At 42.8% G+C, this 25106-nt stretch overlaps 1 protein-coding gene and 1 long non-coding RNA gene across 4 annotated transcripts in view; one reads left to right on the plus strand and one right to left on the minus strand.

The window, feature by feature from the left end:
- Positions 1–25106, plus strand: part of WIPF1 (WAS/WASL interacting protein family member 1) — a 129945-nt gene that overhangs the window by 91531 nt on the left and 13308 nt on the right. For all 3 annotated transcript variants that reach the window (XM_044933579.2, XM_044933575.2, XM_025274620.3), the window contains 4 exons: positions 9869–9956; positions 13419–13548; positions 19178–19345; positions 22591–23361. In XM_044933579.2, the coding sequence (XP_044789514.2) occupies positions 9906–9956; positions 13419–13548; positions 19178–19345; positions 22591–23361 (1120 nt within the window). In that variant the 5' untranslated portion in view covers positions 9869–9905. The remainder of the gene's footprint in view (positions 1–9868; positions 9957–13418; positions 13549–19177; positions 19346–22590; positions 23362–25106) is intronic.
- On the minus strand, positions 10497–23780 carry LOC123465244. Its single transcript, XR_006640402.1, has 3 exons — positions 23645–23780; positions 22311–22397; positions 10497–10773 (listed from the first exon to the last, which is right to left on the minus strand). It is a non-coding gene; the product is annotated as an uncharacterized LOC123465244 (long non-coding RNA).

Here is a 25106-nt window from a genome sequence, read left to right on the forward strand (position 1 = left end):
CAAGGCTATACTTTCAATGATTATGTTAATAAAATATGTTGAGTATGCTGACATATATGCTGATTGTGCATGTGTGTGTGTGTTTGCGAGTGTATGTGTGAATGTGTGTGTGTGTGTGTGTGTGTGTGTGTGTGTAGTGGAGAATAGGGAGGGGCAGATTTGGTAAAACTAAATTTGGTGCTGAGGATTTAACTTTGAGATTCGAGCCCCTTAAAGAGAGTACTAAAAAAAAGACACAAAAAAAGTACTTGTTAGAGATGGGAAGTTGTGGGAGGAAAATCGGTGCTTTTTAATTAAGTGAATAAAGTAGAAAAGATTTACCTTCTATTCTCCCAGTTAAGGACAGGTGGGTCATTTAACTTACCTTCATTTTCTCATTTTTGAAAGGGTTTAGCTATCTGTGAATTTGTGCTGACTCTTCATGTAATTAAACATGTAGGACTGTGTATTCTAAAAATAATTTCACCTCATAGAAACCTTTATTTCCCCAGCAGTTATTCTTATAGTAAAACTGTGGGTTTGTGTCCAAGCTCCCAACTAATCATAATGACATTGTAGATGCTTCAGAATGTCTTCTCTGAAAAATGCCTTCCCTCTACTCCCCGAATTATCGATTCTTTATCTAAAAGAACTCTAAAAGATGTGTTTCTGAAATAGCCAAGGACCCTCCAAGTCCCTCAGAGACACAAACCCTTACCACTGAGAACACAACCCGTAAGCAAAAGTCACTTAAGCTATTGCCTTAATTGATGCCCAGCTGAGAAAAGAGCAAATACGTTTTAAGAAATGAAGGGTCCCGTGTACAGTAAGCGTGGGTGCCACATTCAGCTCAGATTGAGAAAAACAATGATCACGAACTAGATGAGGCAGTTGCTTTGCTTATAAAGGAACGCTTGTTTCTTTTCTGTACCTTTGGCTTCCTCTTGGGTTGAGCAGCCTTTTTTGTTTCTCCTCTTCTATTGATTGCCTCATTGCCTGTAGCCCTCGGAGCTTGAACTGAGGAGAGGAAGAGTCACAATAATAGAAACAAACTTTATGCAAAGATATTAAAAGTTTCTAAAATGGCCAAAAGGACATGCCATGCTTGGGGGTGGGGCACTGAGCTGTTGCACTGGGCCTGGTGTCAGAAAATAGAAACTACAGGCGACTGCAGCTGTGAACGACTGTGCTACAGAAACAGGATGGCTGTGGTTTGCTGTGAGCATCAATTTTCCTGTTGAGCATTTTTACAGGAAGTTGAAGAACAAAGCCGACTTCATCTTAATTAGTTCTGATGGTTTTCAGATCTTCAACACATCCAACCACGTTTGCCTCATGGAGGAGTCTCCAAAGAATAGAACCAAAAATAATCCTGAGTAGGAATCATAAAACAACGATGTTGGCAGCAATTTGGGTTTTTGCTAAATGATTTTATTTTTACAGTATAACTTGGAGTGGATTTATTACCTTTATAATGAGAGCCTTTGCACTCTTTTTTTATGGCTGTGGTAACTCTATGAATTTAAGGGCCTTTCCTTATTAAAACACTACTGAGTTATATGTATTATAAATTTCCTTCTGTTACCATTTGGTGAAACAGTTATGCATGTGTGTATTTATATAGATACAAAGAGGTGTACGTGTGTGTGTGTATAAATGGTGGAAAATATACATCAAAATGACAAGAATTATCTCTGGATATTATTAACTCTAACCCTTTCCACCTAAAATTTAATTATTATCAAATGCTTTGTTCAGTGGTTAAATACAAGTGTCATGTTTTATTTTCATCTTTGTATTTTAGTGTTACCTACTGCTTTCTTTTTTTCTTTATGGCTGGTCTGGGTATTCATTGCTTTGCTTGGGCTCTCTCTAGTTGCAGTGGTTTCTCTTGTTCCAGAGCACAGGCTCTGGGCACACGGGCCTCAGTCGTTGTGGCACACAGGCTCAGTAATTGCTGCTCATGGGCCCTGGCACGTGGGCTCTGTCACTGTGGCACATGAGCTTAGTCGCTCCAAGGCACGTGGAATTTTCCTGGACCCGGGATCAAACCTGTGTTCCCTGCATTGGCAGGCAGATTCCTACCACTGCACCACCAGGGAAGTCCCTATCTATTGTTTTCTAAATTAATAAGTAGATAAGTGATAAGTAGCATTATCATTTTGGAAGCAGGAAAAAAAATTCTCAAATTCTAACCTGAAGAAGTCAAGCACACACAAGAAATACATACATGAAGAGTTAAGAACATTATATATAAAGTAAAATGTCAATGAATGTAAATAAAAATAAGATACAGAATAGAAAGTAATGAAGGCAAGAGAACATTTGGACCTTAGGATCTTTTCAATTGTATTATTTCTGTCATGTCTACTCCCTGTCCCTGCCCGCCTCCACAATGATGAATTCAACCTTTTTGAAAAAAAAAAAAAAAGTTTACTTTTTTCTCATTCATTTTATAGAATAGTATTCAAGGGTGACTTTTGGCAAGATTTGCATAGCAAAATGCTTTATAATTTTGAATAGCCCCAAATGGTGATCAAACGTAACTGAATAAACCCGCTTCTTATCTTCTTTGCTAGAACTTGGCCGATTCACACACACACACATCCTCAGGACTAGAGGCTGGCCTTCTTCGGGTTATTTCGTTGGATAGCGCTGGAAATCTCTCCCCTCTTCCTTTTGTTCTGTAGTATGGGCCTCTTGTGGCATCATCTAGAATGAACTTGACGTTGGTTGCAAGAAACTAAGAAACAGTTTATTTAAGTAACTTGTCAATTATCTTCATCATTTCACATTCAGAGATGATTCTGCTTTCTTAGTTGAACACATTGAAGAAGAAAGCCTCAGTTTCCTGGGGCAGCTCTGGACTGACCTCTGGGCTCTGGGTGAGTGACTAGTTGTCCATGCTGTTGGGGGAATATGCGGCTGTATGGTGGGGAACAAGTCGTTCTCACAGGTGTCCCCCATAACAATATTACACAGCAAATGGCTTGGGGCCACAAGCTGCCCTGGTTGATCTGAGGTCAGTGTGTGATGCTGTTTGCTGTGAGTTTAAACCATGATGCCGACCTAGTAGAATTGTAGTAAAACTGTCAAAACCATCCATTTCTCTCACAGAACTAGAAAATTCCAGAATTTCTAAATATTGATGTGTACTGTGTATATTTGTGTTGATGACAACGAAGAACGAATTAGTGGATTTTGAAATCATTTATGTAAAATATTCTACTCTGTTCTCTCAACCTTCAGAGTCAATTCCTTTATAAAAGGTTTATTGATAGATCCCTCCTTTCACCTCAATAGTTTTCACCTAAAATTTCAGTTTTTTAGACTTAAAATTAAAAAAAAATTTTTTTGGCCACACCATGCGGCATGTGGGATCTTAGTTCCAAAACCAGGGATCAAATCTGTGTCACCTGCATTGGCAGGTGGATTCTTAACCACTGGACCACCAGGGGAGTTCCAAAATTTGAATCACTGATTCATTCAGTGATTAAATAAAACTTTGGTAATCAATCACATACCCTAGGGTTCAGGTTGATTTTTAATTTCTTTAACTTTTGACAGACAATCCAGAGATGGTTTGGGTGAAAAATCAATTGATAGATTTTATTCAAAAACTATTATAATTTCCACAGTGGATAATAGACATGATAGGTAACACGTATTGTTAAAACTGTGTTTATTCATTTACTAGGACTGCCATAACAAAGTACTTCAGACTGGGTGTCTCGAACAGCAGACTTTTATTATCTCACATTTCTGGAGGTTGGAAGTCAAATATCAAGGTGTCGGCAGGTTTGGTTTCTCCCAGGGCCTCTCTTCTTGGCTTGTAGATGGCCACCTTCTCCCCATGTCCTTATACAGCCTTTTCTCTGTGCTCACACATCCCCAGTGTTTCTTCCTCTTCTCACAAGGACCCCAGTCATATTAGATGAGGGCCCAGACTAATGGGGCCCTCTTCAGTTCAGTTCAGTCGCTTCAGTCGTGTCCAACTCCTTGCGACCCCATGAATCGCAGCATGCCAGGCCTCCCTGTCCATCACCAACTCCTGGAATTCACTGAGACTCACATCCATCGAGTCAGTGATGCCATCCAGCCATCTCATCCTCTGTCGTCCCCTTCTCCTCCTGCCCCCAATCCCTCCCAGCATCAGAGTCTTTTCCAGTGAGTCAACTCTTCGCATGAGGTGGCCCTCTTAGTTACCTCTTTAAAGGCCCTCTCTCCAAGTATAGTCATATTCTGAGGTACTAGGGGATAGAGCTTCAACATATAAATTCAACCCATAACGCTGTGTGTGAAAACAAAAAACCCATTTCCATCCTTGTGGTTTTCTTTGTGCACATAAAATTCAGCACACAAGGTGAACATTATAGAAAAGTCTGGGTTTTTTCCCTGTGATGAATGTTATTTAAACAGTGAAATGAGACTTTATAAGCCATCACATGCTCAGTCATGTCCGACTCTTTGTGATCCCATGGACTGTAGCCCACCAGGCTCCCCTGTCCATGGGATTTTCCCAGGCAAGAACACTGGAGTGGGTTGCCATTTCCTCCTCCAGGGGATCTTCCTGACCCAGGAATCGAGCCCGCATCTCCTACATCTCCTGCATTGCAGGCGGATTCTTTACCACTTGAGCCATCAGGGAAGTCCTGAGACCTTTATATGCGCATCCAGTTTGTTCCAGTACCATTTACTGAAAAGACCTTGAATTGAAAAGACCTTCAAAAGACCTCCCCATCAAGTTGCTTTGATCACTTTGTTGAAAATTAATTATGTACATATGGATTAACTTATTCAAGTATTTTCTTTAATAGATTGTTTTACTGTGAAGAGTATTGTTTGCTGAGTTGAATGTTTACAACACAGAAGGACTATTTTTATATTAAACTTTAAAGTTATCATTTCTGGACTAAATATACTGTCTTAATTTTAAAACAAACAACAACAACTAAAATCAGTGAAATGAGGGACTTCCTTGGAGGTGCAGTGGTTAAGACTCAGTGCTTCCATTACAGGGAACACAGGTTCAATCCCTGGTCAGGGAATTGAGATCCCATATGCCTCGAGGCAGCCAAAACACACACACAAAAAAAGCAGTGAAATTATTCTCTAAAAGCAACTAATTCTCAAAAGTGTTTATTGTTAAAGTTCGGTGCCTGGGGAGGGTGGGAGAGCAAGAATCATTAAATGGGTAGAGCTGTGGAGAAGGCAATGGCACCCCACTGCAGTACTCTTGCCTGGAAAATCCCATGGACGGAGGAGCCTGTTGGGCTGCAGTCCATGGGATCGCGAGGAGTCAGGCACGACTGAGCGACTTCACTTTCACTTTTCACTTTCATGCACTGGAGAAGGAAATGGCACCCCACTCCAGTGTTCTTGCCTGGTGAATCCCAGGGAAAGGGGAGCCTGATGGGCTGCCGTCTATGGGGTCACACAGAGTCGGACACGACTGAAGCGACTTAGCAGCAGCAGCAGCAGTCCTCCAACTCCAGGGAGCCTGGTTCCCATGCTGACAGCCCACACTTTGGGAGCCCTTGTCCTACTCACCCTTTCCCTTCTAGAGCCCCTCCCACCCAGGGAACTGAGCTGCCTTTCCTGTGGGACTCCATCTCCTGAGGGAAGATCGAAATGCAGGAGGCCAAGCCCTCAGGCTGCCTCATTCCCACGGGGGCAGCCACATCCACACAGGACTCCGGGCAGAGCCAGAGCCTCAGCTCTGTCTCCAGGCCTGGCCACCCTCTGCCAGGTGCTTGAGTGGCTCTCACACCAGCAGGACCTGTGCTCACCTCAGGGACCACAGCGCTGGACCTACCTGCTGACTGCTTACTCTGCCCAGCCCTGCTGTACTGGTTCACTGCATCCTTCCCGCACCCCCATTTAACAGAGAGCTTAGTCTTATCCCAGGTTATTAGCAGCAGAGCAGAAATCCACGATTATGTTCTCCTGACCCAGGACTCATGTTCTCACAGAGATTCTGTTTTCATCCATAGGCCACTCTGGTGTCTGGTAAAGCCCCCAAACTCCAACTCCTTCCCTGACTGCTGTTAAATGCGTAAAACAAAATACAGAGGATTACCAAGGAAACCAGTTACAGTGCAATGGGTACAACAAGGCCTAGGAGCAGATCATTGCCCCAGCTTCCAAAGAGATCTGCAACAATTATACTATGATGTGAAAATATCACATGAAAAACTGTTGGTGAAAAGGTTTCAGGTGTGGTTTGTGGCCTACATTTATAATTGAAGGAAATGCTAAATTGTAGTTAGAATTTAGGGGAAATAAGTATGTCCGTTTTTTCACCCACATTCATGAACCCCTGAATTCTGTCCACAGATCTTGTGGGTATGGAGATCCAGGCTAGGAAGGCCTGCCTATTAGGATTTAGGCTGCTGTTGAGGCTCTTCCATCAGGCCCAGTCTTGGTTCTGACATGGCTCTCCTGCGGCCTTGGACTCTACTTCTCTGGTGAAGTCAAGAAACTAAGCGCCCAGACTTAAAGCTCGCCTGCCCCTCTGCTGTGGGACTGGTTCTTTACCCAGGCCCCGGGGTGCTCAGGGCTGATGCTGGGAGCTGTTCCAGTGGCCAGCATATGGCTTGTTTGTGTGATACCTGATTCTTTCACTCCACCCCCACATAATCAATGAGACTATGTGCCATGTATTAGGGAGACCTGGTGTTCACAGTGGGGTGGAAAGACAGCCAAGAAGGGGATCCAGCAAGGGCCTGACATGCGGGACATGAGACTGATCTTCTTTGACCCGTGTGCTGGGGTGGCAGGTTCAGAGTCTGGGGTTTCTCACAATCCTCCCTCAAGGTCCAGCCTGGACAAGTCCAGACCAGCAGCTATTCAGCTAGCAAAGAGCCAGGAGACCATGGCAGCCTCTGGAATCAGCTTTCAGCATGGAGGCAGGTGTAGGAGTAGTTTATCTGGAGGAGAGTGAGGCAGGGGGGCAGTGGGAGCTGCAGCAGTGGAGAGAAAGGAGAACTGAGCCTGGGAAAGGTAAGCGCGCTCACCCGCAGATCCTCACCCTGTTGTTTATGTGAGGTGGTCGGGGGCAGGGGAAAGCCCAGCTCTGTGGTCCAGAGGTTTATTTATAAGCCAGTTAATGCACAGAGAGAACCACAATAGCAACAGAAAACTGTAAGAGAGTTCAAGAGGCCTTGCAGGGTGGCAGTCTCCTGAGAACGCCCCTGCTCCATCACCTGGCCCCTAAGGTGTACAGGACAGAAGTTCAATTTGATCTTTGCAACCAGAGACTGACTTATGAGAACCAAACCCAGAAGAGGTTCCTGGTGGTGATTACTATTCACTTCTTCCTCGGTCTTAGGATAACAGGATGGCAGACTAATCAGGGAGCACAGAATCTGACCTGATGAATTGGAGCATTGAGGGGCCTTTCATCCACCAAGCTCATGAATGGTCTGTCCCATGGAGCCCGTCTCTCGTGCCCTCTGGGTGGACCCAGCCACCCTATTCCTTGATGAGCTGCCTCCTCCAGCTCTGTTAATACCATTGCTTTGGCCACAGCATCTTTGACAGTTAGTTGGGCCTGAATCCAGTTTCAGACCCTCGTTCTTCCTCCTGGTCCTGGAACACAACTCTGAGGCCTCTGAAGGTGCCCCTGCAGTTGGAGCACCCCCTTCATAGCCTCCAAATGCAGGCCCCCAACTCTGTTTACACTGCCCATGCAGCCCTGTGGGTGACTGGTGTTACCCAGGAAAGATCAAAGTAAGGGACAGTGCAGCCCAGCCAAGACTGACATTCAAGTGGCTCCTCTCCCTCACTTGTCTCCGTGGCGCAGTCCTCTCCTGGGCTTGCCCACTCGGTGCTCACAGTATTTCTTCTCTGTCAAGAGAAGTAAGGGACAATAAGGGACAGATCCCTGATATTTTTTCTTACCAAAGTAAGGGACAGATCCCTGTCTAAGACAAGCTCTTTTTGAAAACCAGATTCTGACCGAGTTTAAGGTGAGCTGTAATACTAGTGAGCCCTTCACCTGCCTGAAAATGCTTATCTAAAAAGAGCAGAGATCAAAAGGACTTGATGTAAACGACTTTTACATATTTCAATGAGTTATTAATTTCTGAGTCCCAGCATCCTTCCGTGTAAAATGTGTTTGAGATGATGGAAATAAAGTGCCCTTTATTATCCAGTTGACTGTCAATAAATGAGAGCAGCTGTCGCTGCTCTAGAGGTTTCTAAATTTCATTTTATAGAAGGCACTCAGAACAGAGTGTCTTGATTCCTATCTTCCAGAAGCTTTGACAAGTCTAGTCATGTCCTGTTAGCTTTTCCATTCTGTTAATGTCACAGAAAGCAAGCCATCCAGCAGAACGTCAATAGAAAGTACAGCTGACCCTTGAACTATCGATATGGAGGTTAGAGGCACCGATCCTCCATGCACAGTCGCTCCTCAAATCACAGGTCCCATGTACCCTGATTCTGCATCTCTCGATTCAGTCACCCATAGATGGTGCAGCACTGCAATGTTTACTAAGAAAAAACATCCATATTTAAGTGGATCCGTGAAGTTCCAACTCATTGTTCAAGGGCCATCTATATTTGATTCAAGGTGTAAGTTTCCCTCAACTTTTAGTGATTGAGCTAAATTAATACTTTTAAATTCTAAGAAATTGTTTTCTGCAATTAAGAGACTGTTGAAAATAAAAGAAAGATAATTCCGCTATTTGAAATTCAGGACACACGTTACATAGGAACAGTGTTATTCAGGTGGTCAGTGTCCCAGGCTGCTCTCTTGGTTTAAGGCTCCGTGACCAGGCTTCTCGAACATTAATGCATGTGAATCACCCAGGGATCTTGTTAAAATGCTGAAACAAATTCAGTGTGGGCAGCAGGGCTGAGACGTGATGTTTCTCATGGTGATGCTCCGAGGCTGATCCAGAAGCCCTAATGATCTAGGAGTAGCAAGGTCTAGGTGGGAGAAACTGGGATGCTGAGGGTGTGAAAGTGGCTGAGGGGTGGGGCATCTGCTGAGACCCCAGGGACGGGACTCTGCGGACTGGGGGAAAAGAGTCCAGGATCGGTGGTTAGCATCACTCCTGGGGCACATCCTTCCCATGCCTAGCTCCTGACATTGACCAGGCTGCCCCCTTTTACTGCTGCTGCCCACCATGGCTTCCCTGTACTGTCCTACAACCTGGAGTCTGCCCCTCCCTCTGTTCCCTGAGCATCACACTCTGCAGAAAGCCTTTCTAAGGAACCCTGTTTCTAGTAAACAGCTCCAAATCAGAGGTTGGAGTCCTCCTCTCTTTTTTCCTCTGGCTCCTGTAAGGAAGTGCCAAGTAGCACAGACGTAGGAACCTGGCCTCCTTGCCCATCTTACCTTGTCCCCATCTCACCTTGTCCCCATCTCCTTTCCCTGGAGGACTGGACGAACTTCGAGGGCAAGAACAGAAACAGATTTATCTTTACATTCCTGCGGGGCTACTCAGACCTAGACAGATGTCAGGAATCTCTTGACAGAGAAGAAACGCTGTGGGGCACCGAGTGGGCAAGCCTGGGAGAGGACTGCGCCAGAGAGACAAGTGAGGGAGAGGAGCCACTTGAACGCCAGTCTTGGCTGGGCTGCAGCGCTGGTAGTTCCCTGATAACCTCCCGGCTTCCTCGCGCTGCAGGCCAGGAGCCTTCCCCGACCTGCTTTGCTGGTGGTGGGATTTGCTCGCAGTATCTCCGGGCACTCTGGCTGAGAATCTTCCCTGGCTGCATCCTTCCAGAACAGTAACATCCTAGCCATGTTGTGAAGGAATCCCGCCTCTTATAGAAACTCAGACTGTCCCTTTGAGGTGAAAGGGGAAGGAAGATTAGGACAGAGAATTATTGAGACATCTAATATGTGACGGTGCTTTGTTTCTGTTTTGTTTTACAGATTTGTCAGCCAGACTGTTGAAAGCTAACTGTTCAAGATGCCCGTCCCGCCCCCTCCAGCGCCCCCGCCGCCGCCCACGTTTGCTCTGGTGAGTGGCTCTCCCCATCTATGATCCATGCATGAAGCAAGCTAAACAGACTCAAACCTGGCACACGTGTGTTAGTTTTCAGTGTGTTTACGTTCTGGCTTAAATATGAATGATACCGTACGCTCTCCAGGTGCTGGAGTAAGCCAGACCCTGAGATACAGCAGAAAAAATGTTTTGCAGTCTAAAGTCTCATACAATGCACAGGACACATGCAGAATGTGGATTAGTTAGGTCTGCTCCACCTCGTCTATCAAGGGAGACATATCCTATTCATTCAAACATGCTGGCCCAGGATAGGTTCGCAGGACCAATTCTGCCCAGTTTGCCCTTTTTCCATTCAAATGGACTCAGCTTCCAGCCTTTACCATCTGGGCAGGATAGTCCAGAAACCCAGGTCTGCCCATCTATCTGAAAATGCATCCATTAATGTGTCCTCCAGACTCGCTCATTTCTTTTTCTCTGCCTCTCCCTGTCTTTCTTCCCACTCTGTTTTGGACAAATAACCCCCATCTCCCATGCCATCCTCCCCCACACCCTTACTTTGCCCTTTAAGTCCATCCTCACGTTTCCATGTGTACTTTCCAAAGGAATGTATTCTCTGGGCCCATCCCGTCCCATGATGGACATGTCCCAGAAGTTACTGCAGACTCTTCAAGGAAGCCTCTTCCAAGCAGCCCTCCATGTAGTAATCCAGAAGGGCTCCCAGACGCACCCCTAGCACGCGATGCCTTCACTCTTCACTCCGGGAAACTGAAGCTCAGAGAGAGTCTTTTGCCCAGGCTTCCAGGCTTCTTTCTAGCCTGTCTCAGGCTGGACCCTAGTTGGGAGAACAGACCATTAATTAGCTTGTTGCTATTCCAAGTGTGATCCTCCAACTCCTGGTTAGAGTCCCCCCAAAATAAACAGGAAATTTAGAGTAGTTTAGAGCAATCTGATAATGGTGTTGTGTCTATCGCTTCTAAGATTGTATTTTGTCTGTCTTTTTAAAACTAATTCGTTTTTCTAATAATTCATTGTTATTTTACAAAATATTGGTCCATGATGGATTGGAAATTTTTTTCTTAAAAATTCATCCGTCCCTAAAATGAGTTTGAAAAGCTCTGATCTGGCGAACATAGAAGAACTAGTTTTTATTTCCCGAAAATTATAGTTGTGTACCACTGCTGGGTCGTTCACGCCTAGATTTTTTTAAAAAAAAATGCTCATGTGTTTATTTTAATGTGTATTTGAAAAATTATAACTAGCACACCCAGGGTTTAATAGTGAGTTACCAATAAATTTTGAGGCAGAACAGGAGGCCAAGGAGGGTTGTTTACCCAAAACCATGAAGAAAACCAACATGGACATGTTATTTACCCTCTTTAGGCCTCAGTTTTTTTTATCTTTAGGATGAAGACAATAGGTAATTCAGAAAGCTCTTTCCAAGATGTCCAAGGCATGGTTAAGTTATAAAAACAAGTTTCAGCAGTAGAGGATGGTCCCATTAGCAAAAGTGAACTGAATATGCAAAGAACCTTTCTGGAACTGACTGCCGAGATGCTCTTAACAGGCTTGCTTCAGAGGAGGGTTGGAGGTCAGTAGGCAAAGGGCGTTTTATCTATTTTTTTCAACTGAGATATAACTGACATAAAACATTGTGTAAGTTTAAGGTGTACAGCATGTTGAATCGATACAGTTATGTATTCCAATATAACTGCCACTGTTGTTTTAGCTAATGCCTCTATTACATCACATAATTATTATGTCTTTTTTGTGGTGAGAACATTTAAGTTCTGGTCTCTTAACAGCTTTGAAGTGCATAATACAGCACTGTTAACTTTAATAACTATGCTGTGCAGTTAGATCTCCAGAGCTTAGTCATCTTTTAGTTGCAAGTTTGTACTCTTTAATATCTTCCCAATCTGGGGAAGAGGCATTCGGGACCCCATGTTCATCCTTCTCTCAGGCTCTTGGGCTCTGGAGCCAGGCTGCCAGGCTTTTAATCCGAGCTCTTTCTCTTAGGAGCTGGGTGACCCGAGCGATGATTTAACTTCCCTGTGCCTTAGTTTCCTTGACTCTATAAACTCACAGGGTTGATGAGGACCAAATGAACTAATATACATAAAATGCTAAAAACGATTCCTGATCCATAGTAAAAGTTATATAAACGTTAGCTGTTATTATCATGAGCAAGTAATACCTGAATTATTTTAAGACCCTTTCAGCTTAAAACAGAGATTTCTGTTCAACCTGCTTCAGGGTTTTCTGCGCTCTCCCTCTTCCTCTAACTATAATAAACAGCTGGGTCAGGTATCAAGCTACACTTGCCCAGGTTTACTCCCTGTGGCCTTTCCTGGCACATCTGAAGTCAGAGCCTTTCAGAGTCCCTCGAAGGACTCTCAGGCCTGCCAGAAGCACCTCTGGGTTTGGGGAAGACGACTCTGCCTGGGACCAGGCCAGACCAAGCCAGTTTCCAAGTGTGACAGACACAGGCACACGCCTACTTTTGAGTCCATTTGCTGGGCTCTTATTGTCCCTGCTCCTCAAAAGAATTCTGGAAAAACAAGATCCTAATTTCACAGTAAGGAACTTTTCCAAAAATTCTGAAATCATAGAAAATACTCAAAGGTTTTAAAGTAGCACCTTTGTCTACTGTGCAGCCTCTGGGAGGTAAGCTTTCAAAAGGATTAGGGAACTATATTTAATATCCTGTAATAAACCATAGTGGAAAAGAATTAAAAAATAAATAATTTGTAAAAAGGGATTACACATGAGGAACCCCTAAGGCCAGAAGGATGTGAAGGGAGTTTGGAAAGTAAAGGAAATGTTGTGTATCTTGATGGCTACACGATTGTATAAGTTTGTCAGAATTCACAGGACTTTACACTAAAAGGGTGATTTTACTATATGTAAAATGTAAAAATTATATGTATTATACCTCCAATCTGCCTTAAATTAAAAAGAAAAAATTATCTGGCAATGTAACCAGAGGGAATTAATTTTCTAAAATTTTGGTGGATTAAAAAAATACAGCTGACCCTTTTTACTAAAAGCAGTTTTCCTCTTGCACCAGGCTAGTTCCAAAAGACAGGCAAGAGAATATATTCTTCAGAGAACATTCTAGAGGATGAAGCCTCACAGAATCCTGCGGATTCCTCTCAGACTTAAAATTCCCTTCTCGTCTCTAGCCACCCAACCCTGGCTCTGTCAGTTACCGCCAGATTGTGGTCTGAATTTTCAGAGACTTTGATCAGGGACTGACTCTTCCTGCATGAAAAATGAATGTAATTTATTGCTGCATCTGCTCCCAAATGTCTGGATCTTAAAAAGAATGACATCGGGTCTAAAACTTGTGGAGAATTTACAGTCTATTGCCAAGAACCTTAATAACAAGCTTCCAATACTCTAGCTGTTCCCACTGAGTGCTGTAGTACATGATGTTAATTCAGAAGATGAATACATGTTTGCATGGTTTCCTTTCAGGCCAATACAGAAAAGCCTTCCTTGAGTAAGTCAGAGCAGGCTGGGAGAAATGCTCTGCTCTCTGACATCAGCAAAGGGAAGAAACTAAAGAAGACAGTCACCAATGACAGAAGTGCACCAATATTGGACAGTAAGTAAAAAAAGTTATTTTCCATGGAGATAAGTGGTTTATGACCTAACAATCAACCCTACCCTTCCCACCAAAAAAGTTTTTTGTTTTTTTTTTTTTCTGGTTAACAACAGCTGTGAAGCTAGCAGAATAAGGGACTGTATCATTCATTGTAGGCCATGGCTCTGGCCTGGGTTCCCTCTAATGCTGCAGGAAGCCAGTATAATAATTCTTTGTCCAAGACACACACAGCAGTGATTCTCTGAATTATTCACAACACTTTACAACACTTTCTGGAAATTAACCCCTTGTCTTGCCACAGAGCAAAAGGCAGCATGAAATATGGAAAGAGCCCTAGTCTTGGAATCAATGGATATAGATTTAAGCCCTGACCATCTTCAACCCTTGGTCTCCATTTGTAAAATGGAGATAATAGCTGTTTCACTGCCCTCACACGTTTGTTGTGAGCATCAAATGAGACAGTGCTTATGAGAGTGTTATGTTGCCCGGAATGTATAATTCACGTGTACAGATATGATTATTAGGAGGTTGGAGAGAGAGGAAATGAGGTCACAGCTTTGCTTATATCCATCATAAATCTGAGCTACTTCCTGGAACAAGATAGGGTATGTATAAACAAACAAGCACCTACCATACAGGGCTACTTATTAGCCTTTACAACAGAATGAAACATTACAGATGACTAGAATCTACCAGAAGTTAATTATCAGGCCTCAAGACTATCTCCTTGCACTCCTAGACATTTCCACTGCCAGCCAGCAATGCCCAGAATTTGTCCTAGACTATGGATCCCACTTGGACTCAATAGAAAATAGACTGCCCAAAAATCACCAGAGGGAGCTTTGTAGACAAGGGAATAATGATGCAGGATTTTAGCCGACTGGAGGATTAGAAGAGCTTAGGAAGAGTTTCTAGGAAAAGTGCCTAATGAGTAGAAGAGAAAGATGAGAATTAGGAGATGTGAAAGTGAAAGTCACTCAGTCGCATCTGACTCTTTGCAGGCCCATGGACTTTAGTCCAGGGAATTCTCCAGGCCAGAATACTGGAGTGAGTAGCCGTTCCCTTCTCTGGGAGATCTTCCCAACCCAGGGATCAAACCCAGGTCTCCCACATTGCAGGTGGATTCTTTACCAGCTGAGCCACCAGGGAAGCCCAAGAACACTGGAGTGGGTGGCCTACCCCTTCTCCAGCAGATCTTCTTGACCTGGGAATTGAACCGGGGTCTTCCTGCATTGCAGGCAGGTTCTTTACCAGCTGAGCTACCAGGGAATCCTAATGGGTAGATGAGAAAGATGAGAGTTAGGTGAGAACACTGGTGTGGGAAGAAGGTAGAAAGAGGAATGTCATGACAAAGGCCTTTGATACTGGGTGCTCTGTTACTGGGCAGGGTGGTACAGATCAGAATGCACCCCACTTCAGTGGAACTAGGGGGTCTTTGACTTTCAACAAAGTCTTATCTATAATGGGTAAAATGCCCACAAAATGGTATGGTTATTGTATAATCAGTCCCTTAGTTTTCCTTATCTTTGTCACAAGGTTCTCCCTGGGGGTTGCCCAGCCCAGGCATTTCTGTCTGGGGAACCTACATCCAATGCCATTGAATCGTGGTGCTTGCTATGGGGCTAGAGGAACTCCATCTGCAAACTGCCAACCTCCAGAACAGAGCCCAGTGGTTCTCTCACTATAAGAGGGAGCTCAGACTCTGGAGAGGTAGATGTGAAGTCCCTAGATGTTGAAGGAGAATGGACTGTCTGGGGCCTAGTTCTGAATCCACTAGTGTAAATTCATTATATTCTTCAAGATACACTTCTCTCATTAAAATGGAAATAAGTGTTAGTTCTCCCTTTCAGCTGCTCAATGATGTTTAAGAATGCACTGGGCTTTGTGGACACCAGATGCAAACCAATGCATGCCCTCGTTGTCCGTGAACTTAATTGGACATTAATACTGTTGTCTCAAGCTCTTTACAAGTGGCAAAGTTCATCCATGGTTTTGTATTGTTTGCAGGTAAAACCTTCCTGGGCTCTATGTTAAAATGTTGACCATGGTTATGCATGTTGAGGTCAGCCTTGTCCTGCAATTTAATTTAATGCTAACAAAGTGACCAGTTAGCTAACCTCAGCTAGTTTAGTTTCCCTATCTGAAAGCAGCACAAATGCTGCAAGTTAAGAACACTAATGTATGATGTCTGTTAGAACAGTACATCATTCTTTTTGAATGTTCAACACCAGGTAAAGGTGTCCTATGAACTGTAGTATTCCAAAATGTTTCATTCATCAGTGAATAACATTTGAATGACAAGGACATTATTCATATTACTGGCAATAATTAAAATTAGTAAAAATTTTAAATTTTATATGGAAGCAATTTTACACACACTTCCAGAAACTGTTATTCTAATTTGATATATTTTATTGTGTGAAGTAATTCTTGAGAGCTCATTATCAGATTGTCTGTTCTATTAGCAGAGTTCCCATCACTATCCCAGAAAGTCTTAACACCTAGAAAAGGTACAGAGCCAACACAGACTTAAAATAAATCTAATCCAGAAAAAAAGAAAACATCAATGAATAAAACAGAGCTCAGAAAGCAGATTAAATAAATGATTCAAAGCAGATTTTCTAAAATTAAGGATGCTATAATGAAGTTATATGCTAAAACATTTTGAAATCTTAATTTTTTAAGAAAAGTACAGATTTACCAGAAATCACTCATGAAGCCTCAATGAACAAGGGAAAAGTTGAAAACTTTATCAAATTACTTTTTCTCTACAAAGCTTTAGAGCCAGATAATTTTTATCAGAAAATTCAGATTTTAAGACATAGCTAATTCAAACACTATATAAATCATCCCTAAACACAGACAGGAAAGCTACCTGATAGGTGTAATGAGACTAACGTGATCCTAATATCAAAACATGACAAAGGCTGTGTATCAATGTCTCGGGACATGGGGCAATGCCTAATGGCGTTTTTAGTTACTACAACTTGAGGGAGGGGTTCCTACTGACATCTAGTGGGCAGAGGCCAGGGATGCTGTAAACTTTCTACAGAGAATAACAACAGAGAACTCACAACAAAGAATTATCTGACCCAAAATGTCAGTAGTTCCAAGGTTAAGAAACCCTACTACGTATAGACCACTTATGATCATAGATGAAAAGATACTAAAAAACCCAAAGACTCTAGTTCAGTAGTATACAGTATTAAAAAATAATAATTTTATAATTTACCAAGACCAGGGTTTATCTCATTTTTAATGTTAGAAAGTCTATATATCCATCATACCAAATAAGGAAAACTATATAATGATCTCAGTAAATCCTAAATAGGCATTTAATAATATTCCATGCTATAAAAATAGTCTTAAAAACCCAGAGTGGAACGATCCTTGCTAACTATGAATATTTAGAAGAAAAAAGTTATTTCAAACCAACAGTCAGTATGTAACTTTGAAACATTAGAGTAATTTTCATTAAAAGCAAAATATTATTTACTCAGTTTTATAGTACTAGTGACATTAATAATTTACTTTTAAGATAAATATATAATGTATATTTATTCTTAATAATTGTTTTAAAATAAACCATCTTTAAATTAATAACATTATTATGGGAACTCAGTCATCTAAGTAATTTCTTATATAAAACAGAAATAAGATATACAACTGTTAGAAAAGAGGAGGTAAAACCTTTGTGATTTGCAGACCATTTGTCTATTAGAAAATCCAAAGTGAAAGTGTGAGTCACTCAGTTGTGTCCAACTCTTTGTGAGCCATGCACTGTGCCCCCCAGACTCCTCTGTCCATGGGGATTCTCCAGGCAAGAATACTGGAGTGGGTTGCCATGCCCATCTCCAGGAGGTCTTCCTGATCCAGGGATTGAACCCAGGCCTCCTGCATTGCAGGCAGAATCTTTACCATCTGAGCCATCAGAGAAGCTCAGAAAATCCAAGGTAAAAAATTATTACATTTTAATTTTGAAAATGCAAAGTGATTTATTAGATATCAAATGAAATTTCCTGATGCCAATAATAACCATATCCAAACTATAGTAGCAAAAACATTCATCATTTCAACAAAAATGTATATGAAGTAACCCTGAAAGAAATATGGGTGACTCTCATTACGAAAATTATAAAATTTTACTGAATGAATCAGAACACATGGGAAAACATAGCATGTTTCTGTAAAGTCTAAATATCATAAAAGTGTCAGTTCTCTCAGATTATTTTGTAGATATCATGTAATACTTATCAAAGACTCAACAAGGTTTTCCAGGGGTAGAACTTTAAAGAGTACTCCTGGTGGCTCAGAGGTTAAAGCGTCTGCCTGCAACTCTGCAGTCGCAAAGAGTCGGACACGACTGAGTGACTTCACTCACTCACTGGCCTCATAAAACATACATACATAAATTGTTAAGAGATAGTTTTTTTAAGAGGGTAAAATCATGGCTGTAATATGGATATAAAATAAACATATATCAAATATTTTATTTAGCTCATTAGTTTAATGAGGGAACCAATATGATATTATCAATTCAAAGGAGAATTATAAGTACCACACATATGCAAGCAGGTGAGTGTTGAAATGAATTTGCAAATAGGTGTAAAATAGGTCAATAATCAGTTGAATTACACTGAACACAGCCAATATGCATTTCTATGGACAAATACGCATTATTTTCAGTTTTCTACAACTTACAGACTTATAGACTAACTCAAAGGCAATGGGAAATGACCCAGAAGGCTAACTGGATACTTGGTAATCCTTTCCTTTCTTCTTCTTTTCCTTTTTTGTTGGTCTGCCCATTTCAGAATCTTTCACAATTTTTTTTTGGCAACAGATGCAAAATGAAACAATCTTTACATTGTCTCAAGTTGCGAAGAATTTTTAAAATGTTAAAGTCTACTGTTGGGTTTTATGATATTAAAAAATTAAAATCAACCTGAAAGGCCATCAAATAAGTAAATGGTTAAATAAATTACAGCACATTCATGTTCTAAAACACAATGCAATCCTTTAAACTCATGTTTTCAGAGAATATTTAATAACATGGGAAATGCTAACAAAATTGAGTGAAAAAAGCAAACTAAAAACTATGTAGTGAATTTGGTCTTAATTTTAAGAAAAAAAGGGTATAAGTGAAAAAACTGGCAGGGGAAAAAAATATACAAAAACAGTGGGTATTTCCATGAAGCAAAATTATGGGATATTTTACTTTCTTCTATTTTTACCTGTTCCTATCTTCTCACCTTTTATTGCATCTTCTCCTCCCTTAACACATTCTTTCTTTGAAGATACGTTTATTTGCCAAATCTTCTGATACAGAGCAAATAGATATTATTAATTCATATGGCAGTGAGCCAGGTAGAGGAAAGACATTATCTATTGCTGATTCTTCCACCACAGGGCTTGAGATGGCCCTGGAGTAGAAAGAACCTCTGCTCTTCTGACTGGAAATAGGGTGAGTCCTTAAAATCCTACCATTTAATGAAATCCCAGTTGTCCACCATGGGCTTAGGGTCAGCCAGCTTCCTGCTGTATCATTGTTTACTTGGGCCAGGACTGGTGAAGTCCTCTGGCAGTGTCTTCATACATGTGAAAAGAATGTGTCTTCTTCCTTCTGCAGAACCCAAAGGAGCTGCTGCTGGTGGTGGTGGTGGTGGCGGTGGCGGCAGCTATGGTGGAGGTGGCGGAGGAGGTGGTGGAAATTTTGGCGGAGGTGGACCACCCGGTTTGGGAGGACTGTTCCAGGCTGGAATGCCGAAGCTGAGATCCACAGCCAACAGGGAGAATGGTAAAGAGCATTTCCTTTTCTTAGTTAACCGAAGACAAGGCACAATCTGGCGGTTTGAGATTTGGCATCCCCTCTGAGGCACTATGCCCTTTAAAACATTTTAGATTGCTTGAAATGCTAACACTGTTTTATAAGAGGGACTCTATTTAGCATCGTTTTTTCTTTTTAAATCAGGGTCAGACAGCTCCATCGAGCTGTAAAATATTTGCCCAGTATCCTTGGGGAAACTTGTACTTTTTTGTACTTTTCTAAAGGGTGAGCTAGATTGGAAAGAAAAGGAAGGAGCAAATGAGAGCCACCCCTGGAAACTCTGTCTGGTGACATGGCAGATTCAGCTTTCTTTGTGAGGTAGTCTGACCTAGCTATCTAGTGGAGTAAATACTTGTGAGTCTCTTTTCAAACACACAGTGGAGCATGTCATATGGAATATAATTACATATCTCACAAAATCTAAAGAGGCATTTTGCCTGACAGACATTTGCCATTTCAGGGCCAGCGATTCTAGTATTCTCTGCAGGAAGCCATGGAAATGGGTCCTACAGGTATGTCATAAACGGAATGGCAGAAAGAAAAGTTGAACCTGGTCATGCCTAAATTAAAAACCTTACAGAGTGTGTGAGGCTCTCCCCTGATTGTGACAGAAACTCAAGAAATTTTTCCATGAAATTTTATTTTTTAATGTTTACTGTGCTAGAAGAATTTTATTTTTAATTCTATGGTCTTTTAAAATGTCACTGGGAAATTCTCACATTCACATCAAGATAAAGGCACTGAATCCTCAGAGTTAGCTGACTATTTTAGTTTTGGATTGTCAAAATCTAGAGGGAGACTCACTAATATAAGACATTTTATCTTACTGCTGCTGCTGCTAAGTCGCTTCAGTCGTGTCCGACTCTGTGCGACCCCATAGACGGCAGCCCACCATGCTCCCCTGTCCCTGGGATTCTCAAGGCAAGAACACTGGAGTGGGTTGCCATTGCCTTCTCCAGTGCATGAAAGTGAAAAGTGAAAGTGAAGTCACTCAGTTGTGTCCAACCCTTAGCGCCCCCATGGACTGCAGCCTTCCAGGCCCCTCCATCCATGGGATTTTCTAGGCAAGAGTACTGGAGTGGGGTGCCATTGCCTTCTTACTAGGCCTGCATTTAAAATTTGTATATTTAAAACCTGCTGAAAGGTCTTGAGGCAGCAGACATATGCATACATTCAGTACTCTAATAGTAAGTGAGGAAATTTAGGCAAGAGACAACTGGAAGTAAAATAATTAAATGAAGATGGAATTGAAGTTAGTGCACAAAATGGTGTACCAGAAGTGTATACTTTCCGAGTATACAATTTGCATATTGGGTCATACATGTAGATGTAGATCTGGATAATAACTGTACCTTTAGGGCTTCCCTGATAGTTCAGTTGGTAAAGAATCCACCTGCAGTGCAGGAGACCCTGGTTCAATTTCTGGGTCGGGAAGATCCACTGAAGAAGGGATAGGCTACCCACTCTGGTATTCTTGGGCTTCCCTTGTTGCCCAGCTGGTAAAGAATCCACCTGCAATGTGGGAGACCTGGATTCAATCCCTGGGTTGGGAATATCGCCCGGAGAAGGGAAAGGCTACCCATTCCAGTATTCTGGCCTGGAGAATTCCTTGGACTGTATAGTCCATGGGTTACAAAGAGTTGGACACAACCGAGCGACTTTCACTTTCACTTTCTTTCACTTTAATCCAAACTTTGAAGATAAAACTTATCACAAGTTGGTGACATAGAAACATACCACACAGCCAAGGAAAATATAGCTAATTTCTAGTGCTAAAGTCAAAACAAAAAATTCTCTCTAGAGTTCACATTTCTCCACTGTATAAATCCAGCCAAATGTTTCTCATTGGACTTTTGGGTGAAATCTGAACTCCTTTTGGCCTACAAGGCTCTTTATCACCCGGCTTCTGCTGACCACTCAGGCTGCATTTGACAGTGTTCTCCTCTGTGCTCACTGTGTCCCTGGAATATGAGCCTTGGTTTTTTAACTTAAGCTTACTTCTACCTCAGGGCCTCTGTACCTGCTGACACTCCATTTGAAGCACCTCTCTTCCTCCTTTCCATGCCTGGCCTTGGAAAATGTCACCAAATGTCACATCCCCAGAGGAGCCATCCCCAGCCATTTCCACCTATCCTGGCCTCTCTAGCACTCTTCATGTCATCAGCCTATTTTAGTTTCTTTTTAGTACTTGTAATGATCTGAAAATATTTATGTGTACCGGGTTTTTGTTCATCTCCCCCATAAGAACATAAACTACAAGAGAACTGGATTGTTTCTATTTTGTTTACTCCTCTGCCTCTAGCATCTAGAATAATGGTTGGTTTATAGTATAGCAGGTACTCAATAAATAACTGGTGCATGTTTGAACTAGTAGGAGTTTTCAGGCTAAGCATTTTTTAAAGATTAGTTTGGGTTGTAAGAGACTCTGCAGTAGTGATTTGAATTTTTCCATAACTTTGGTTCCTCTTTAGTTCTGCCCTTTGTTGAACCAAAGCAGTCGAACATTAATTATGTAGTAGGGTGGTTCTGTCCTGTATTATTGAAGTGGAACGACCTACTAGGGAAAAAACTGTATAGTTGCCTACTTGTTTCCAGATTAAGACCACTTCCTGGTGTCAGCTCTTTCAATTAAACTTTAACAGCTTCTTTTTTCCTTTTCAGTTTCTTATTTGAGCCATAATTCTTCCATTATATTTTTCCCATCCTCTCTTGCACATTTCTTTACAAAGGGGCTAGGTAAGCCCTCCCATATAGAAACTTATATTGGGATAACTTCACCTAAGATGGCTAAATTATTTTTCAAATGTGAGATACAGGGTGGGAGGACTGGGATAGTGATGGGGAGTAAAGAAAATCCTTAGCAGAAACCACCAGTAGCAGTCCCATTCTGTTCTTGACCTCTTGTAATGAACATTGATCTCTCCAGAACTCTTACCAACATCATCCTGGTTTTTGTCCATCCAAAATTCCCAGAGAGTGCTCCAGAATCCCTTTGAAAGCTGATGGGTTGTAGAATCTGGGACTAGAAGAAAAACAGAGACCTGTGATCTATTCCTCTGCCTCCAAGGAAGACACACTGAAGCCCCATTTATATAAATAATAGTTTCCTGTAGTTTACAGCATCTAGGAAAGGGCTTCCAGTAGCTGGCAATATACTCTAGTTCTCTGATTTCCTTTCAGGGTCCTAACTTAACGGCTTTTTTCCTGTTCTTCAGAGTCCGGAGGAAGCCGACCTCCAATCTTGCCACCAGGAGGAAGAGCCACATCCGCCAAACCTTTCACACCCCCAAGCGGCCCAGGGAGGTTCCCTGTGCCTCCTGCAGGCCACAGAAGCGGACCACCAGAGCCTCAGAGGAACCGAATGCCTCCCCCGAGACCCGAAGTGGGCGCAAAGCCTGATAACATCCCCCCTCCAGTGCCTAATACTCCAAGACCCAGTCAGTCAAGTCTGCACAACCGGGGGTCCCCCCTAGTGCCGGGGGGTCCCCGGCAGCCCAGTCCTGGGCTGACCCCTCCCCCTTTTCCCGGAAACCGAGGTGCTGCTTTCGGAGGAGGCTCCATCCGTCACACCCCCTCAGGCTCCTCCACGCCTTTCTCCACTAGGCCTCCCCTGCCTCCTACTCCGAGCAGGGCCTTGGATGACAAGCCCCCTCCTCCGCCTCCTCCGGTGGGCAACAGGCCCTCCATCCACAGGGAGTCGGTGCCGCTGCCTCCCCCTCAGAACAGCAAGCCCCCGGTGCCGTCCACCCCGCGGCCGTCCTCCTCTTCGCAGGCCCCGCCGCCTCCGCCCCCCAGCCGGCCGGGCCCTCCTCCGCTGCCCCCCGTGTCCAGCAGCAGTGGCGACGAAATCCCGAGGCTCCCGCAGAGGAACGTGTCCCTGTCGTCGTCGGCGCCTCCCTTACCTTCATCAGGACGGTCGGGCCCTCTTCCGCCCCCGCCCAGTGAGAGACCCCCTCCTCCCGTGAGGGACCCACCGGGCAGATCAGGTATGGCCAGACCGGACCGGGGTGAACTGTTCCCCTGCCTCCCAGCCAGCCCACACGTCACCATCAAACTCAGGAGAGGGGAGCCCGATAAGGGCTTCAGTGAACCCTCAGACTGCTCTGACCTTTGAAGACACATAGCCCATGTGACTTCCTCTTGACCTCCCCTAAATCTCTGAGGAGAGTGCAGGCCAATATTTCTGTCCATGTTTTAAAAGTGAGGTGACTGTGTAACTAATGAAGTGAAATGATCCCAAGTGAGTTAAATTAAGAATAGGCAACTCACCTTCCATCTGAGGCTCTGCCTCCTCTCCTGGAAGGGAATTTCTGCTGTCTTGCTGCTGCTGCTGCTGCTGCTAAGTTGCTTCAGTCGTGTCCGACTCTGTGCGACCCCATAGACGGCAGCCCACCAGGCTCCCCCGTCCCTGGGATTCTCCAGGCAAGAACACTGGAGTGGGTTGCCATTGCCTTCTCCAATGCATGAAAGTGAAAAGTGAAAGTGATGGGAACTAAATTCCCATCTCCAGCAGGAGGGCCCATTATTCCAAGAAGGGCAGTTGTTTAAGAGCAAGTGAACTTCTGTACTACTTCTCTTCATTGGTCAAGCTTTGAGGCCACTTCCATGCTCAGTAAAGTCACAGCAGAGTCCATTTTGCTATCTGTTCATGTCTTGGGCACAGAGATCCCTTGGAGAGTTAGATAAAGGTATAAGGCCTATAAGGCCTTCTCTCCATAAAAATGCTCATAAACAAAAACTCAATTTGCCTGCTGTTTCATGGTTGAGGACCTACTGAAGCCCTTCTGTGTCCACACCCAGGGCTGAGAAACCTGGATCTAAGGGCAGAACCTTCACAGTATACGAAGTGTGAGGAGTTTGTATCTCTCTCCTACTTGTGATAGTTGCTTTTTAGTTTTCTGTTGGTTATTGACAGATTAAAAAGAGTTATCTCCTTTTTTTAATTTAACCATACATGTTAAATTGTACAGATGTTTGGAAATGGGGCATTTTTTTCTCTGTGAGAAGCTAACTGACTTTTCATGCTCTGACATCAAGAACCTAATAAACACCATTTTTTTCACCAGTAATCCTCAAACTTGACCACATACTGGAATTACCTGGTGAGCTTTAAAAATGATGATGCCTGGGTTTGTACCCCAGCGTTTCTGGTTTGATTTGTCTGGGTTGAAAACTGGGCACCAGGATATGAGAGAGCTCCCCAGTGACTGTAACGTGTCACAAAGTTTGAGAACCACTCCTTCAAACCACTTTGCCAGGGAGAGTCAGCTACAAATACAAAAAGTGGCTAGTCTATTCAATCTAGACATGGTGTCATCTCATTAAGGATGCTTCAGTGAACAAATAAGAACAACAGTCAGATGAATGAAGTGTGTTGTTTTCTCATTATCCAAAACCCCCAATGTGGTTGAGGAGCTATCTTCTTCTACCAAATGACTGAATCAACAGATTAAATATTCCCCAAAGTAGGATAGGCAGTGATACATATTTGTTGTTTCTTTCAATTACATAAGTCATACCTATTATAGAAATGCATAAAAGAATAAAAGAAAATAAAAATCATCTATAATTCTGCCATCACCAACATTTAGATGTAACATTTTTTAGATACCCTGTCTTTTTTAAAGGCATGTATATAAAAGTTTGCAAAATCAGTATCACAATACATACATTGTTGGCTAATTTGCTTTTATGTAACAGTATCTCACTAACATTTTCTTGATATGATTAA

The sequence above is a fragment of the Bubalus bubalis genome, chromosome 2, assembly GCF_019923935.1.
Source record: "Bubalus bubalis isolate 160015118507 breed Murrah chromosome 2, NDDB_SH_1, whole genome shotgun sequence".
Taxonomy (NCBI): Eukaryota; Metazoa; Chordata; class Mammalia; order Artiodactyla; family Bovidae; genus Bubalus; species Bubalus bubalis.